Here is a 14,790-nt window from a genome sequence, read left to right as displayed (position 1 = left end):
CTATAAAAGTCTCTCACAATCGATATATATTAATTTATCAATGATATGCATATATGACATCAAGATCAATGTGAGGTTTATGATAATATTTCCAAATAAATAATAAGCAAATAAAATACAACTTGGGTTATTTACAAAAGGCAAATCCACGTTGCGCTACAAATGCAAACTACAAGTGCAAAGTGCTTTTGAAATTGCACTGAAAGTGCACTTGGAAGTGCAGTCGCTGTAGATCTGAGTGGTAGATCTGAAAAAAGGGAAAGCTCTGCTGATTTTATTATACAATCATGTGCAAGCTAAAATACTGTTTTTTTGTTTTCCTTGCATGTCTCCCTCGGATCTACAGCGACTGCACTTCCAAGTGCACTTTCAGTGCAATTTCAAGTGCACTTTGCACTTGTAGTTTGCACTTGTAGAGCAAAGTGGATTTGCCTTTCGTAAATAACCCCCACCATGATGGAAAAGTTTAACCACTGGGAAGGTGCTCAATTTAGTGTGGATGGAGGAATCCACTGTGCTTATTTTATTCTGCCCATGGGGAAAAATGGGGGGAAAATGCTTCAATTTTGCTTTGAATAATAAAAATGTATGAAATAATGTTTTCACTTTGTGGTGCTTGGATACAGTTTAGTTCTGTGTTAAAGAATAAAGGGTAATTTGTTTATAGATATAACAACTAAATCTCTGCATTTCACAGTGGTTATGATCATCTGGTACCTGCCCCCAGGTGGAGCTCATGAGCTCAAATGTTTCGTAGAAGATATTCAGCATTCTATGGAACTTGGCATCGTCGTACTGGAAGCGATTTCCAAACACAATTGAGCAGATGACATTAGATACAGCTTTGGTAATGAGAATAGCTGGGTCAAACTGGAGCTCTGGAATAAAATGGGGAACATTGGAATTGTGTTTAGAATTGCATTGTATTTATAATGTGTTAAAATATTTTATGCAAACAGAGAAAGGAAAAGAGCGCACGACCACCCTAGTATAATACCGTTTATTTGAGCAATTGATAAAAAATAATTCATAAATTGCACTCACAACTGGAAGCATGATTAAGGGCATGTAGTATTGATGTTCTCCTCTCCTCTCCTGGGTGGCTCCTGTAAGGTTTGCCAGTAACTCAAGGAAAATCCAATCTCCACAGAGCCGGTTGGCAGATTACAAGCCTCCTGACATGGTAACTGAGATCAATTATTAAGTACAAGATGTATGTGTGAAACGCGTCTACGTGACCTCGTGTTGGTGTCTTTGGTGTTATCACTTTGAACAATAAAAGACAATTGGAATTCCTGGATGTGCAACCATTTATTTTCTTACTACATGTCCTTAATCATGCTTCCAAATGTGAGTGCAATTTATAGAACATTTTTTAATAATTTCTCAAATAAACGGTATTATACTAGGGCGCTCTTTTCCTTTCTCTGTTTGCATAGATCCATGTCCACCCCCCCAGTGGATTATAAAGAGAGCTGCAGCGTCTTTAGCGATAGAAGAGCTTTCTTGATCAGCGCATGAACTGGTGAACCATTTTGTGTGTTTTTTTATATCAAAATATATCAAAATATTTTATGAAGTTTTACAGCGAGATACGTAGTAAAAATACAAACAGTGCTTCCTGTTGTATTGTTGTCAGCCTGCTAAGTATGTGCCTTAAGTTAGCCATTGGATTGCCCATTTGGTAGACCTGATAGGCAGCCCAACAGCCAACTAAAAAAGCGTACAAGGGAGGCTGACAAGACTGCTCCTAATGGCAATGGGTTAGCATTGTCAGGCTGCAAAAATAAGTGAGTAAATAATTAAATGACAAGTGGTGGTGCCAAAGTCTAATAAACCACCTTACATGTGAAAAAAAATGGCAATAAAAAAGGTATGGCACTAACACAAACACAAATAAATATAATCACCGAAAACATAAATGCATAATCATCAAACAAAAAAATCCAATCCACAATAGGTAGGTTCAGTAATGTGACAGTTCCAAAAGATATGATAGAAAAGTCCAGATTAGTTTTTAAAAAGCAGATTTGTTTTTTTTAAAAAAAAAAGGGTTTTATTGAATGAGATAATCCAGTTTACAATCTTGTAATCTAATGCCTTGTACACACGATCGGAATTTCAGATGGAAAAAGTCAGATGGATTTTTTTCCATCGGATATTCTGATCCTGTGTAGCCCCATTGGAGTTTTTTCATCGGAAATTCCAATGAATTCCATCGGAGTTTAGATATAGAACATGGTGAACAAAAAATGTAGCGCTAAAATACAATGTGGGATGCCAAGTGGGGTACCGACATTAAATAGTGCATGTGCACATATCTGACTGACATAAAAGTCAGAAATAAAGTTCCATATAAAAAGGAAAAAAAAACACACACAAAACATGTAGCCAAGTCTCTGTTGGGAACTTGAAGTGGATCATCAATTAAACAATTGGTGTGAGGTGTAGGGTGGATAGATGTCCAATGATTGAAGAAAACAAACAGGTGATCAATTTCTCTGCAGTAATCTATACGAATCACAATGACATCGGATATATGGTAGGTATAAATACGCTTACCGGATAAGTTGGACTCTGATACTGTACAGCAAAAGAGTCAAACGGGCATAGTGGTCATTAGGGAACTGGGACCACTGCAACCAGGTATAGGACAGGAAGTTTGTAGATGAAACTCCAACCGGCATGGACACCAGGAACCAGTGATGTTCAAATGGCGTGCTGTAAAACTGCAACGGATTCCGGATGGGATCCTTAGACTGCGTGTCCAAGGGTACAAGCAATGAACTCAGCTGAAGCTCCGGTCAGACCATGAGATAAAATAAAGAAAAAAGGGGGCTCCAATAGCGCAGGTCAATAAAACCAAAATAAGGTTTATTCAATAAAAGTCATACATGAATGATGACATAAAAGTGATCACGTGATGAAGCAATATGGGGTGCTCAATGGCATACCCGACGCGTTTCGGCCACAGAAGCCTTCAACAGGGGCATATGAGTGCACCCCCATATTGCTTGCTTAAATACATAAAAATGGCTGTTGGGTCCTCCCCCAACAGGCCGGTGTTCCCAAACAGGAAATGATGTACCAGGTAAACATTGCAAAAAACATATAATGACAGGCAAATCTAATATGCATTTACAAAATACTACTAAAAACATCATAAAATAAAATTCAAATGAACAAAATCTTATAAGACATGTCCCATATACATCTGTACTTAAACATAGCCTCTTTCACATACTATGCTTTTGAATCTATCACATTACACAGCGTGTCACCGGAAAGGATTCTGGCTGAATCATGTGTGTGGGGACATGTGATTTATAAACTTATAGGCGTGATATCTCATAATTAATGACACTAATATAGGCCCATCTTAACTCCCATCGGAAGTAAGGGGAGCTAGACAATGGGGTCCTAGTAATCAAAACATAACATAAAAGACGTTTTAAACGTCTGGCGTAACGCAGATTCATGCAATCGAGCACCAATCGAGCGAGGTGGGGGAGTGTCCGCCACCGCGTCGTCCAATCAGCGCTCACCGCGGTGCAACCAATCGGCGCTCGCCGCGGGGCAACCAATGCCCAAGTGCCAGCACAAGAGGCACAAGCACCAATCGGACGAGGCGGGGGAGTGTCCACCGCCGCGTCGTCAAATCAGCGCTCGCCGTGGAGCGACCAATCGGCGCCCACCCCGGAGCAACCAATGAGACGACACAGCGGCGTATGGACCAATCCTAAATAGCGATGACGTATCGTGCAGCCGTACTGTCAGTCAGCGCACGATACCTCATAACAAAACAGGCACCTTGTCCGGATGACAGCGCTGCATCACATGGCCCATCAGCGCCAATCAGGTAGCCACCGACCAGCCAGGAGACCAGACACAGCCATCCGGCAGTTAGTAGAGGGAGGACATAGTGTAGTGTAATGATCCATCCCTCAGTTAACCCCCATAGAGCCATAAATAAATTGAAGCGAGTCCCCACATATCTAATGGGAATGCGTACATTAATACCCATAAGAGCACAGCAGGTATGGACAACCTATGGCTCATAAACCCAGACATACATCCGGATCTGATAATTTCTATAAGGGGCAGCATGAGCTGGCACAATATAAGGATGATCCCAACTGGAGCACTGGAGACATCCATACCATGAAGTATATTCAAAAGAATAAAGTATAAAGTATACACAAAACAATGGGAAACAAAAAGGAACTGGAATATCAGACAATGAACAGAAAAGACACAAATACTGTGTCAATACCCATTAGGTGTCTTTCAATGAGAGTGGACACTAACTCCAGTCACTATGTCAAAACACAATGTACTGGACATAGCGATAAATATAAAAGGGGGGGGTTGGATACACGAGCTCAAGATGCTCAACCCTGATTAATAAAGCAATTTACGTCCCAATCGACATTCATGCCATAGGGTGTATAGCACTTGAGCTCGTGTATCCAATATGTCTCGAGTCTCGAGACCCCCCTAAGTTTGGAGTCACCTCTCCAGTGAGGAACGAATCTATCTATTATCTGAAACACTGAACCTTTAGGATCAGAGTCATGGTGTTCAAGATAATGGCGTGACACGGTATGTTTAGGGCATTTCTTCCTAATTTTAGCTAGATGTTCGTTAACTCTAATAGAGAAGTTTCTTATGGTACGCCCCACATATTGACGTTTGCATGGACATGTTATCAAGTATACAATGAAACTTGTGAAACATGTCGTGAACTGTCTCATGGTGTATACCCGATTGGTGACCGTTGAAGAGAAGGAATCTATTTTCCGTCTGATTATGGAATTGGCAACACAGACATTACAGGATCGACATGGATAAAATCCGTTAGCTTCAGGAAAGAAGGACACCTTCTTTGGAGGGTCAATGGTATTTGGGGCTATATCACTTTGGACAGAGCGAGCACCCCTAAAAATGATACCAGCTTTTTTGGGCAGAGATGGCCCCAAAATCCTATCATTTAGGAGGACCTTCCAGTGTCGGTTCAGAATCTTGCTGATTTCGCTATGTTGAATGGAAAAGCTTGTGAAAAAAGACCATTTGAAATTCTCCTGTTTGACTATTTTCGGTTTTACCTGAAGAAGAGAGGCTCTGTCAATGGCTGACACTGACTGGATAGCATTATCCAATAGCGCAGGCCTATAGCCTTTATCAAGGAATCGGTTCCTCAGAAGATCACTTTGGAGATGGAAATCGGTATCCCTAGTACAATTCCTCCTAAGACGGAGGAACTGACCACGTGGAACCGATTCCAACCACCTACGGTGATGGCAGCTGTCGACCGGAATGTACCCATTCCGGTCAGTTGGTTTAAAATAGGTTTTAAATTCCAATCTGTCTTCAGTGGTGGAAATCTCCAGGTCCAAAAAATGTATTGAAGTGGGGCTAGCCTCATAGGATAGAGAGATCCCCGATCATTGTCATTGAGCTGGGTCATGAAGGCATGCAATGACTCCATGTCTCCCTTCCAGAGGAAGAGGACGTCGTCTATGTACCTGGCCCATAAAAGTAGCTCAGGTCTCCTAAGAGCATAGACGACGTCCTCTTCCCACTGGGCCATGAATAAATTGGCTAAGCTGGGGGCATATTTAGCCCCCATAGCCACGCCCCTGATTTGGGAGTAAAACATTCCCTGGAACCAAAAATAATTGTGCTTGGTAGCAAACAATAAAAGTTCCATAACAAAGTTCCTCTGTAAAATTGGAAGCAGAGAGTTTCTAATTAGAAAAGATTCGACAGCAGATAGCCCGAGATGATGTGGTATGCAGGTGTGTAACGCTGCCACATCAGCCATGACCAATAGAATGTCTCCCTGATGTCGAATCCCCTCCAACAGTCTAATCGTATCTCCAGTGTCCTTGAGATATGAAGGGACCAGTTTCACTAGGGGTTGCAAATAGTGATCTATATACTTCCCTATTCTAGAAGTCACGGAATCGATCCCGCTGACGATGGGTCGTCCAGGGGGATTCGTTGCGTTTTTGTGTACCTTTGGTAGATAATATATGATAGGCACTCTAGGTGCCAATGGTACTAAAAAATCCAGTTCCTTTTTGTTTAGGATATTTAAAGAAGAACCCTCCTTCACAATATCCACCAATTTGTTTTTGTATTTATTGGTCGGGTCACAAGGTAAGATGGCATAAGTGGTCCGATCTTCCAGGAGCCTATTCATTTCCTTAATGTATGCAGTCTTGTCAAGTATCACGATCCCGCCCCCCTTATCGGCGGGGCGGATGACAAGATCTTTTCTGAGGCATAATGTCTTTAAGCCCGCCTCAATAACTGGATCCTGATGGGATTTTTTATTGGGCAACTTATCTAAATCTTCTAATACAAGACTTCTGAATACATTAATGGAAGAAGATGTACTAGGAGGGTTGTACAAAGAAGGATTTGACAAACCTGAATGGGTAATATTGCCAACGGTGCTGGCAATATCATTACTAATAGATCTCATGGGAATGGAGTTGGTAGTACTCGGACCCAATGGATCTTGGCTGGGTGTCCCCAAAAAATGCCTTTGAATGTTTAACTTTCTCACAAACCTTTGTATATCAATGAAGGTGTTAAATTTATTTAGTTTCCGTGGTGGGACAAATTTTAACCCTCTACCTAATACTTGTTGCTCTTGTTCAGAAAGTATAACAGAACTTAAATTAAAAATGCCTGCGTCTATTCTACCCTTTGTCTTTTTGCGCTGTATGCGCCGCCTCCCTCTGCACCCTCAATTTGTCTTACATTTCTGGGTGTATGAGGTGTAGGTGCGTGAAACCCCGTTCCTGGGAGAGTACTGGACCCTCTTGATGGTAATTGTAGGGCATTCTGTGATACTCATCACTGTCATTTCTATTGGAATAAGAATATGGTTTGTAATGTGTATCGTAAGTCCTATCCATATTGGAGGACGTAGGAAAATTTTTTCTTATGGGAGTATGATGTGAGGAGCCCTCCCCATTAGGTCGCCCTCGGCCATCATGCCAACCATTTTGTACCCCATTGGAGTGCATGTAGTTTCTGTCCACATGATTTTGTCCACCTCCTCGATGGGACGGGGTTCTCCCTCTATTGGGGTTCTTCCCTCTTCCGCCTCCACGGTTAGGTGGGACAGAATTCTTCCTGCTACCATTATTATGATTTGCAGTAGATGTATATGAGGGGGTGGGTAGAGGTGGTTGAAAGACCAATCTTCTATCAGGGACATTGCCGGCAGTAGAAGAGACCTCCATATCTGGAGGATTCTCTGTGGAATTACCATTGCTGGCCATCTTTTTTTGCCAGTTAAAAACCAATTGGGTAGTGTAATCCAATACATCCCTATTGTATTTTTTTTGTTTTTTATTTCTCTGGTCTTTTTCTTCCTTTTCCAAGTAAGTTTTCAAGGTAGTAGATAAAGTGGTATATTCAGGATTTCCACTGAATGGTGTAAGTTTATCCTTGATCTCTCGTATCTCATTGTCCAGTAAGGTCAGTCTGGCTTGTTTTCTCTCTACCAGAAAGGAGATCAATTTTAAACCTGCATCATTGAAATATTTGTACCAAAGATCTATGTCAAGTTCACCTTGCTGTGGATACAAATCCCACCTTAGACCTCTGGGAACCATCTGCTCCTTAATATACTGATCAAGGAACGCGATGTCCCATTGAAGGTGGACCTCAGAGACCATCACATTTTTAAGACGTGCGAATAGGCCACTTATCTCACTATCTCCAGTGGTGGAGGTAAAGACACCTTGTATATTAAAAGATCTAGAGCTACTTTTATGGGCCAGGTACATAGACGACGTCCTCTTCCTCTGGAAGGGAGACATGGAGTCATTGCATGCCTTCATGACCCAGCTCAATGACAATGATCGGGGGATCTCTCTATCCTATGAGGCTAGCCCCACTTCAATACATTTTTTGGACCTGGAGATTTCCACCACTGAAGACAGATTGGAATTTAAAACCTATTTTAAACCAACTGACCGGAATGGGTACATTCCGGTCGACAGCTGCCATCACCGTAGGTGGTTGGAATCGGTTCCACGTGGTCAGTTCCTCCGTCTTAGGAGGAATTGTACTAGGGATACCGATTTCCATCTCCAAAGTGATCTTCTGAGGAACCGATTCCTTGATAAAGGCTATAGGCCTGCGCTATTGGATAATGCTATCCAGTCAGTGTCAGCCATTGACAGAGCCTCTCTTCTTCAGGTAAAACCGAAAATAGTCAAACAGGAGAATTTCAAATGGTCTTTTTTCACAAGCTTTTCCATTCAACATAGCGAAATCAGCAAGATTCTGAACCGACACTGGAAGGTCCTCCTAAATGATAGGATTTTGGGGCCATCTCTGCCCAAAAAAGCTGGTATCATTTTTAGGGGTGCTCGCTCTGTCCAAAGTGATATAGCCCCAAATACCATTGACCCTCCAAAGAAGGTGTCCTTCTTTCCTGAAGCTAATGGATTTTATCCATGTCGATCCTGTAATGTCTGTGTTGCCAATTCCATAATCAGACGGAAAATAGATTCCTTCTCTTCAATGGTCACCAATCGGGTATACACCATGAGACAGTTCACGACATGTTTCACAAGTTTCATTGTATACTTGATAACATGTCCATGCAAACGTCAATATGTGGGGCGTACCATAAGAAACTTCTCTATTAGAGTTAACGAACATCTAGCTAAAATTAGGAAGAAATGCCCTAAACATACCGTGTCACGCCATTATCTTGAACACCATGACTCTGATCCTAAAGGTTCAGTGTTTCAGATAATAGATAGATTCGTTCCTCACTGGAGAGGTGACTCCAAACTTAGGGGGGTCTCGAGACTCGAGACATATTGGATACACGAGCTCAAGTGCTATACACCCTATGGCATGAATGTCGATTGGGACGTAAATTGCTTTATTAATCAGGGTTGAGCATCTTGAGCTCGTGTATCCAACCCCCCCCCCCCCTTTTATATTTATCGCTATGTCCAGTACATTGTGTTTTGACATAGTGACTGGAGTTAGTGTCCACTCTCATTGAAAGACACCTAATGGGTATTGACACAGTATTTGTGTCTTTTCTGTTCATTGTCTGATATTCCAGTTCCTTTTTGTTTCCCATTGTTTTGTGTATACTTTATACTTTATTCTTTTGAATATACTTCATGGTATGGATGTCTCCAGTGCTCCAGTTGGGATCATCCTTATATTGTGCCAGCTCCTGCTGCCCCTTATAGAAATTATCAGATCCGGATGTATGTCTGGGTTTATGAGCCATAGGTTGTCCATACCTGCTGTGCTCTTATGGGTATTAATGTACGCATTCCCATTAGATATGTGGGGACTCGCTTCAATTTATTTATGGCTCTATGGGGGTTAACTGAGGGATGGATCATTACACTACACTATGTCCTCCCTCTACTAACTGCCGGATGGCTGTGTCTGGTCTCCTGGCTGGTCGGTGGCTACCTGATTGGCGCTGATGGGCCATGTGATGCAGCGCTGTCATCCGGACAAGGTGCCTGTTTTGTTATGAGGTATCGTGCGCTGACTGACAGTACTGCAGCGTGATACGTCATCGCTATTTAGGATTGGTCCATACGCCGCTGTGTCGTCTCATTGGTTGCTCCGGGGTGGGCGCCGATTGGTCGCTCCACGGCGAGCGCTGATTGGACGACGCGGCGGTGGACACTCCCCCGCCTCGTCCGATTGGTGCTTGTGCCTCTTGTGCTGGCACATGGGCATTGGTTGCCCCGCGGCGAGCGCCGATTGGTTGCACCGCGGTGAGCGCTGATTGGACGACGCGGTGGCGGACACTCCCCCACCTCGCTCGATTGGTGCTTGTGCACCAATACATTGCATGAATGTGCGATACGCCAGACGTTTAAAACGTCTTTTATGTTATGTTTTGATTACTAGGACCCCATTGTCTAGCTCCCCTTACTTCCGATGGGAGTTAAGATGGGCAAGTATAATAGTGTCATTAATTATGAGATATCACGCCTATAAGTTTATAAATCACATGTCTGTGTCCCCACACACATGATTCAGCCAGAATCCTTTCCGGTGACACGCTGTGTAATGTGATAGATTCAAAAGCATAGTATGTGAAAGAGGCTATGTTTAAGTACAGATGTATATGGGACATGTCTTATAAGATTTTGTTCATTTGAATTTTATTTTATGATGTTTTTAGTAGTATTTTGTAAATGCATATTAGATTTGCCTGTCATTATATGTTTTTTGCAATGTTTACCTGGTACATCATTTCCTGTTTGGGAACACCGCCCTGTTGGGGGAGGACCCAACAGCCATTTTTATGTATTTAAGCAAGCAATATGGGGGTGCACTCATATGCCCCTGTTGAAGGCTTCTGTGGCCGAAACGCGTCGGGTACGCCATTGAGCACCCCATATTGCTTCATCACGTGATCACTTTTATGTCATCATTCATGTATGACTTTTATTGAATAAACCTTATTTTGGTTTTATTGACCTGCGCTATTGGAGCCCCCTTTTTTCTTTATTTTATCTCATGGTCTGACCGGAGCTTCAGCTGAGTTCATTGCTTGTACTCTTGGACACGCAGTCTAAGGATCCCATCCGGAATCCGTTGCAGTTTTACAGCACGCCATTTGAACATCACTGGTTCCTGGTGTCCATGCCGGTTGGAGTTTCATCTACAAACTTCCTGTCCTATACCTGGTTGCAGTGGTCCCAGTTCCCTAATGACCACTATGCCCGTTTGACTCTTTTGCTGTACAGTATCAGAGTCCAACTTATCCGGTAAGCGTATTTATACCTACCATATATCCGATGTCATTGTGATTCGTATAGATTACTGCAGAGAAATTGATCACCTGTTTGTTTTCTTCAATCATTGGACATCTATCCACCCTACACCTCACACCAATTGTTTAATTGATGATCCACTTCAAGTTCCCAACAGAGACTTGGCTACATGTTTTGTGTGTGTTTTTTTTTTCCTTTTTATATGGAACTTTATTTCTGACTTTTATGTCAGTCAGATATGTGCACATGCACTATTTAATGTCGGTACCCCACTTGGCATCCCACATTGTATTTTAGCGCTACATTTTTTGTTCACCATTTATCCAGCTTTGTTTGTTTGTATGTAGCAGCTTAATTATTGTTTTAGTTAGCGCAGTTTTTTCCTATTTTTGCTAGATATAGAACATGTTCTATTTTTCTCCGATGGAATTCCATCTGAATTCTGATGAGATTTGGCCGGGCAAAAGCCTGATCGTGTGTACGCGGCATAACAGATAGGTAATTCCGTGAGAACAAAATGGCATATGTTATAAATGTTTGTAATACAACTTATGTATAGGCATAAAATAACAACAAAAATAGTAAACAAAAAACTTATGCTTATGCCTAACATCCAAAGAGAGTTTGTATAACCAGTTAAACCAAATGGAAGTTCATCTGTAATGGGGTTTATGAAGGGTATTGTTAAGAACAATTTTGAGTATAATTTTGTCTTATGTATTAACAAGATTTATGGGGGAGTTTGTGGGGTTAATTTGTTTCTAATATGGCGGCGTGGGGGTTGGTTGGAATGGTTAGTTGATGTCAAGCTGAAGGGGTGTTCCAGAGGGAGTAGTTGGTCATTGTTGGATGTTAGTATATATGCCTAGTAACTAGTCCATGATGTTGAAGAATATATGGAGGAAGGGTAGTAAGTCGGAGGGGGAGAATTGAGGTGGGAGAAGCAAGGGGTGGAGGGACGTGAGAAGAGGGTTGGTCAGGGGTGATGTTTCCTCGGTCTTCGCAGATTAGTCGTTTAACCATGTCTGAGAAATGCCATCCAGTTCAACCATAAAAAAAATAATAATAACAATAATAAGATCATACAATCCCATATACCCAATTCTATACCCACAGTTGAACCAGAGGAAGGCGAAAAACCCCAGCAGAGCACAATCCAATTTGCTACAGCAGGGGAAAAAATTCCTTCCTGATCCCCCGAGAGGCAATCAGATATTCCCCGGATCAACTTTGCCTATAAATGTTAGTGCCCAGTTATATAATGTACATTTAAGAAAGAATCCAGGCCTTTCTTAAAGCAATCAACTGAGCTGGCCAAAACCACCTCTACAGGGAGTCCATTCCACATTTTCACAGCTCTTATGCCGCGTACACACGATAGGTTAAACCGATGAGAATGGTCTGATGGACCGTTTTCATCAGTCAAAACCAATCGTGTGTGGGCGCCATCGGTTATTTAACCATCGATTAAAAAAAAGCAAACCTGCTTTAAATTTAACCGATGGATTCCTAACCGATAGGTCAAAACCGATCGTTAGTAGGCACAACCATCGGTTAAAAATCCACTCATGCTCAGAATCAAGTCGACGCATGCTTGGAAGCATTGAACTTCGTTTTTTTCAGCACGTCCTTGTGTTTTACGTCACCACGTTCTGACACGATTGTTTTTTTAACCGATGGTGTGTAGGCGTGACGAACCATGAGTCAGCTTCATCGGTTAACCGATGAAAACGCTCCATCGGTCCGTTCTCATCGGATGGACTGATTGTGTGTACGCGGCATTACTGTAAAGAAACCTTTCCGTATTTGGAGGTGAAATCTCCAAATACACTATGATTTCCAATATGCTTCTCCTACGCCTTTTATGTTAGATCATTTTAAGGATACAGTAGTGTTTTGGTGAGTTCGCATTTCTCACACACGATTGAAGGTGGAGCATGGTTTATAGACTAATCTGCTACTGCACTTTATGCTTTAATCACGATGATTGGAATATTCTATGAGGACTTTTCTATCATACCTAATGGAACTGTCACATTACTGAACCTACCTACTGTGGATTGGATATTTCTGCAAAAAGAAGTGTTGTTACTTCAGCTGGATCAGGTGCCCTTACAAGGACCCACCAGCCAATCAAGTGAGATAGAAATTCAATGCTCTGACTATCTGTTAAGAGAAAGAAAAGTAAGAGGGAAGGGGGAGAGAATATTCTAAAGAGGCACTGCACTCCCATGGGGGAGGAGGGGGGGGGGGCAATTTAGTGCACTCTATCCCAATGACATTTTTTAAAACTTAAAACATGGAGATAATAGATATTTTAATGATAATTTCCTTGTTACAATATATATTACCTTTGTACGTTCTGATTTCCTCCACTAGGCAGCCACATTCCTCCTTAATGCGTTCTTCAATGCTGCGCTTTCCCAAACCAAAATTTCTCAGTGTTGTCAGAGAAAATCGTCTAAGTTGTCTCCAACGATTTCCTTCACTAGCCATTAACCCTGAAAAATAACGAGGAGCTAGATACAGTCATGGCAAAAAATATGGACAATCCGTCATTTCTGTCAGATAATGCCCTACTTGGCCCAGAAAATTGTTGCAATTACAAATGTTTATGCATTCTTTTTTTTATTTATTTTGTTTGAGATGAAATGACACAAAAAATGGAGAAACAAAAAGCCAAATCTGACACATCCCACCCAAAACTCCAATAGTGGACTGGACAAAATTAGTGGCACCCTCTCAAAGTTGTAAGAATTAATTGCATTCCCAAGGTACACACAAACATATATGGTGGACCTGCCCAATAGTCCAAACTTTCTGGAATAATATTTCCGCCTGTGCTTCCAAAATATTTGATGTTCCCTCTTAGTCAGACCCAATCACAGCATATCTCTATCTAAAACCAGACTCCATATCACGCACTCAATTTAATCACAGCAGCGAAACAAACAGTTGCTAAGGCGTGGAAGTCCCCCTCTCTAGTAGCTGAAACTAAGCACAGAGTAAATGATCCATGATCCATGCCAAAATGGAAGCCAATGAAAGAGATCAGGTTCCCAAGTTTGACCGGATCTGGAAACCCTGGATCACACAATGCTTCCTGCCATCTTTTGACCACTCCTCCTGCCATGGTAGCCATCATCCCCCTGCTCCCAACAAATCTACCGCTGACGACCGGACCATTCCCTTGGACTTCCCTTCTCTCCAACTACTCACTCTCTTCTCTCTCCCTCCATTCTAACTACGGAGCTTCCTTCCAAAGCTTATAACATAGACTCCTTCCTCTCTAACTAAACTATTCATAACCATTTTAAAACAATTTTGCCTCATTTATAACCTTAATACATGTAACCCTATTATTATTGCATCTGACCCTATTCTGTTGAACATCTATGTGTTTTTATAAGACCGTCTTGTCACTTGTTACTAGATCAGGATATCTAGCAAATCATATCATGCTGCGCTCCACTTCCTCTCTTTCTTGCACCATTTTTGTTTACTGTTATATTATGTAAAAATACAATAAATGTATTTAACAAAAAAAAATAATAATTGCATACCAAGTCTGTGATACTCTTGTCATTTGTAATTAAACTCACCTGCATCAATTAACAGGTGCTGACAATATATAAATCACACCGGCAACCAGTTAAAATTATGAAAAATTGGCTCAATCTTTCTGTTGTGTGTCTCTGTGAAAAACAAGAGCAGCAAAGAATTGTCTGAGGATTTGAGAACTAAAATTGTCGAAAAGCATGGACAATCTCAAGGTTACAAGTCCATCTCCAGCGATCTTAAGGTTCCTGTGCCCACTGTGCGCAACATTGTCAAGAAGTTTACAGCCCATGGCATTGTAACTAATCTCCCTGATATGAGGATTAAAGAGAAAAAACGATCAAATAATTGCAAAGAAAGATTGTTTCAATGGTGGATAAAGAACCTCGATCAACTGGCAGACAAATTCAAGCTGACCTTCAGACACAGGTTACAA

The 14,790-nt window shown here is 41.6% G+C and overlaps 1 protein-coding gene across 1 annotated transcript in view; it reads right to left on the bottom strand.

The window, feature by feature from the left end:
* LOC120913325 (cytochrome P450 2G1-like) overlaps window positions 1–14,790 on the bottom strand; it is a 38,265-nt gene that overhangs the window by 14,798 nt on the left and 8,677 nt on the right. The window contains exons 3-4 of the mRNA XM_040323193.1: window positions 13,148–13,297; window positions 718–878 (exon numbers count right to left, since the gene is read on the bottom strand). Coding sequence (XP_040179127.1) covers window positions 718–878; window positions 13,148–13,297 — 311 coding nt within the window. The remainder of the gene's footprint in view (window positions 1–717; window positions 879–13,147; window positions 13,298–14,790) is intronic.

Source organism: Rana temporaria, chromosome 9, assembly GCF_905171775.1.
Source record: "Rana temporaria chromosome 9, aRanTem1.1, whole genome shotgun sequence".
Taxonomy (NCBI): Eukaryota; Metazoa; Chordata; class Amphibia; order Anura; family Ranidae; genus Rana; species Rana temporaria.
Note: the sequence above shows the minus strand (reverse complement) of the source record. Positions and strands in the feature narration are given on the sequence as shown.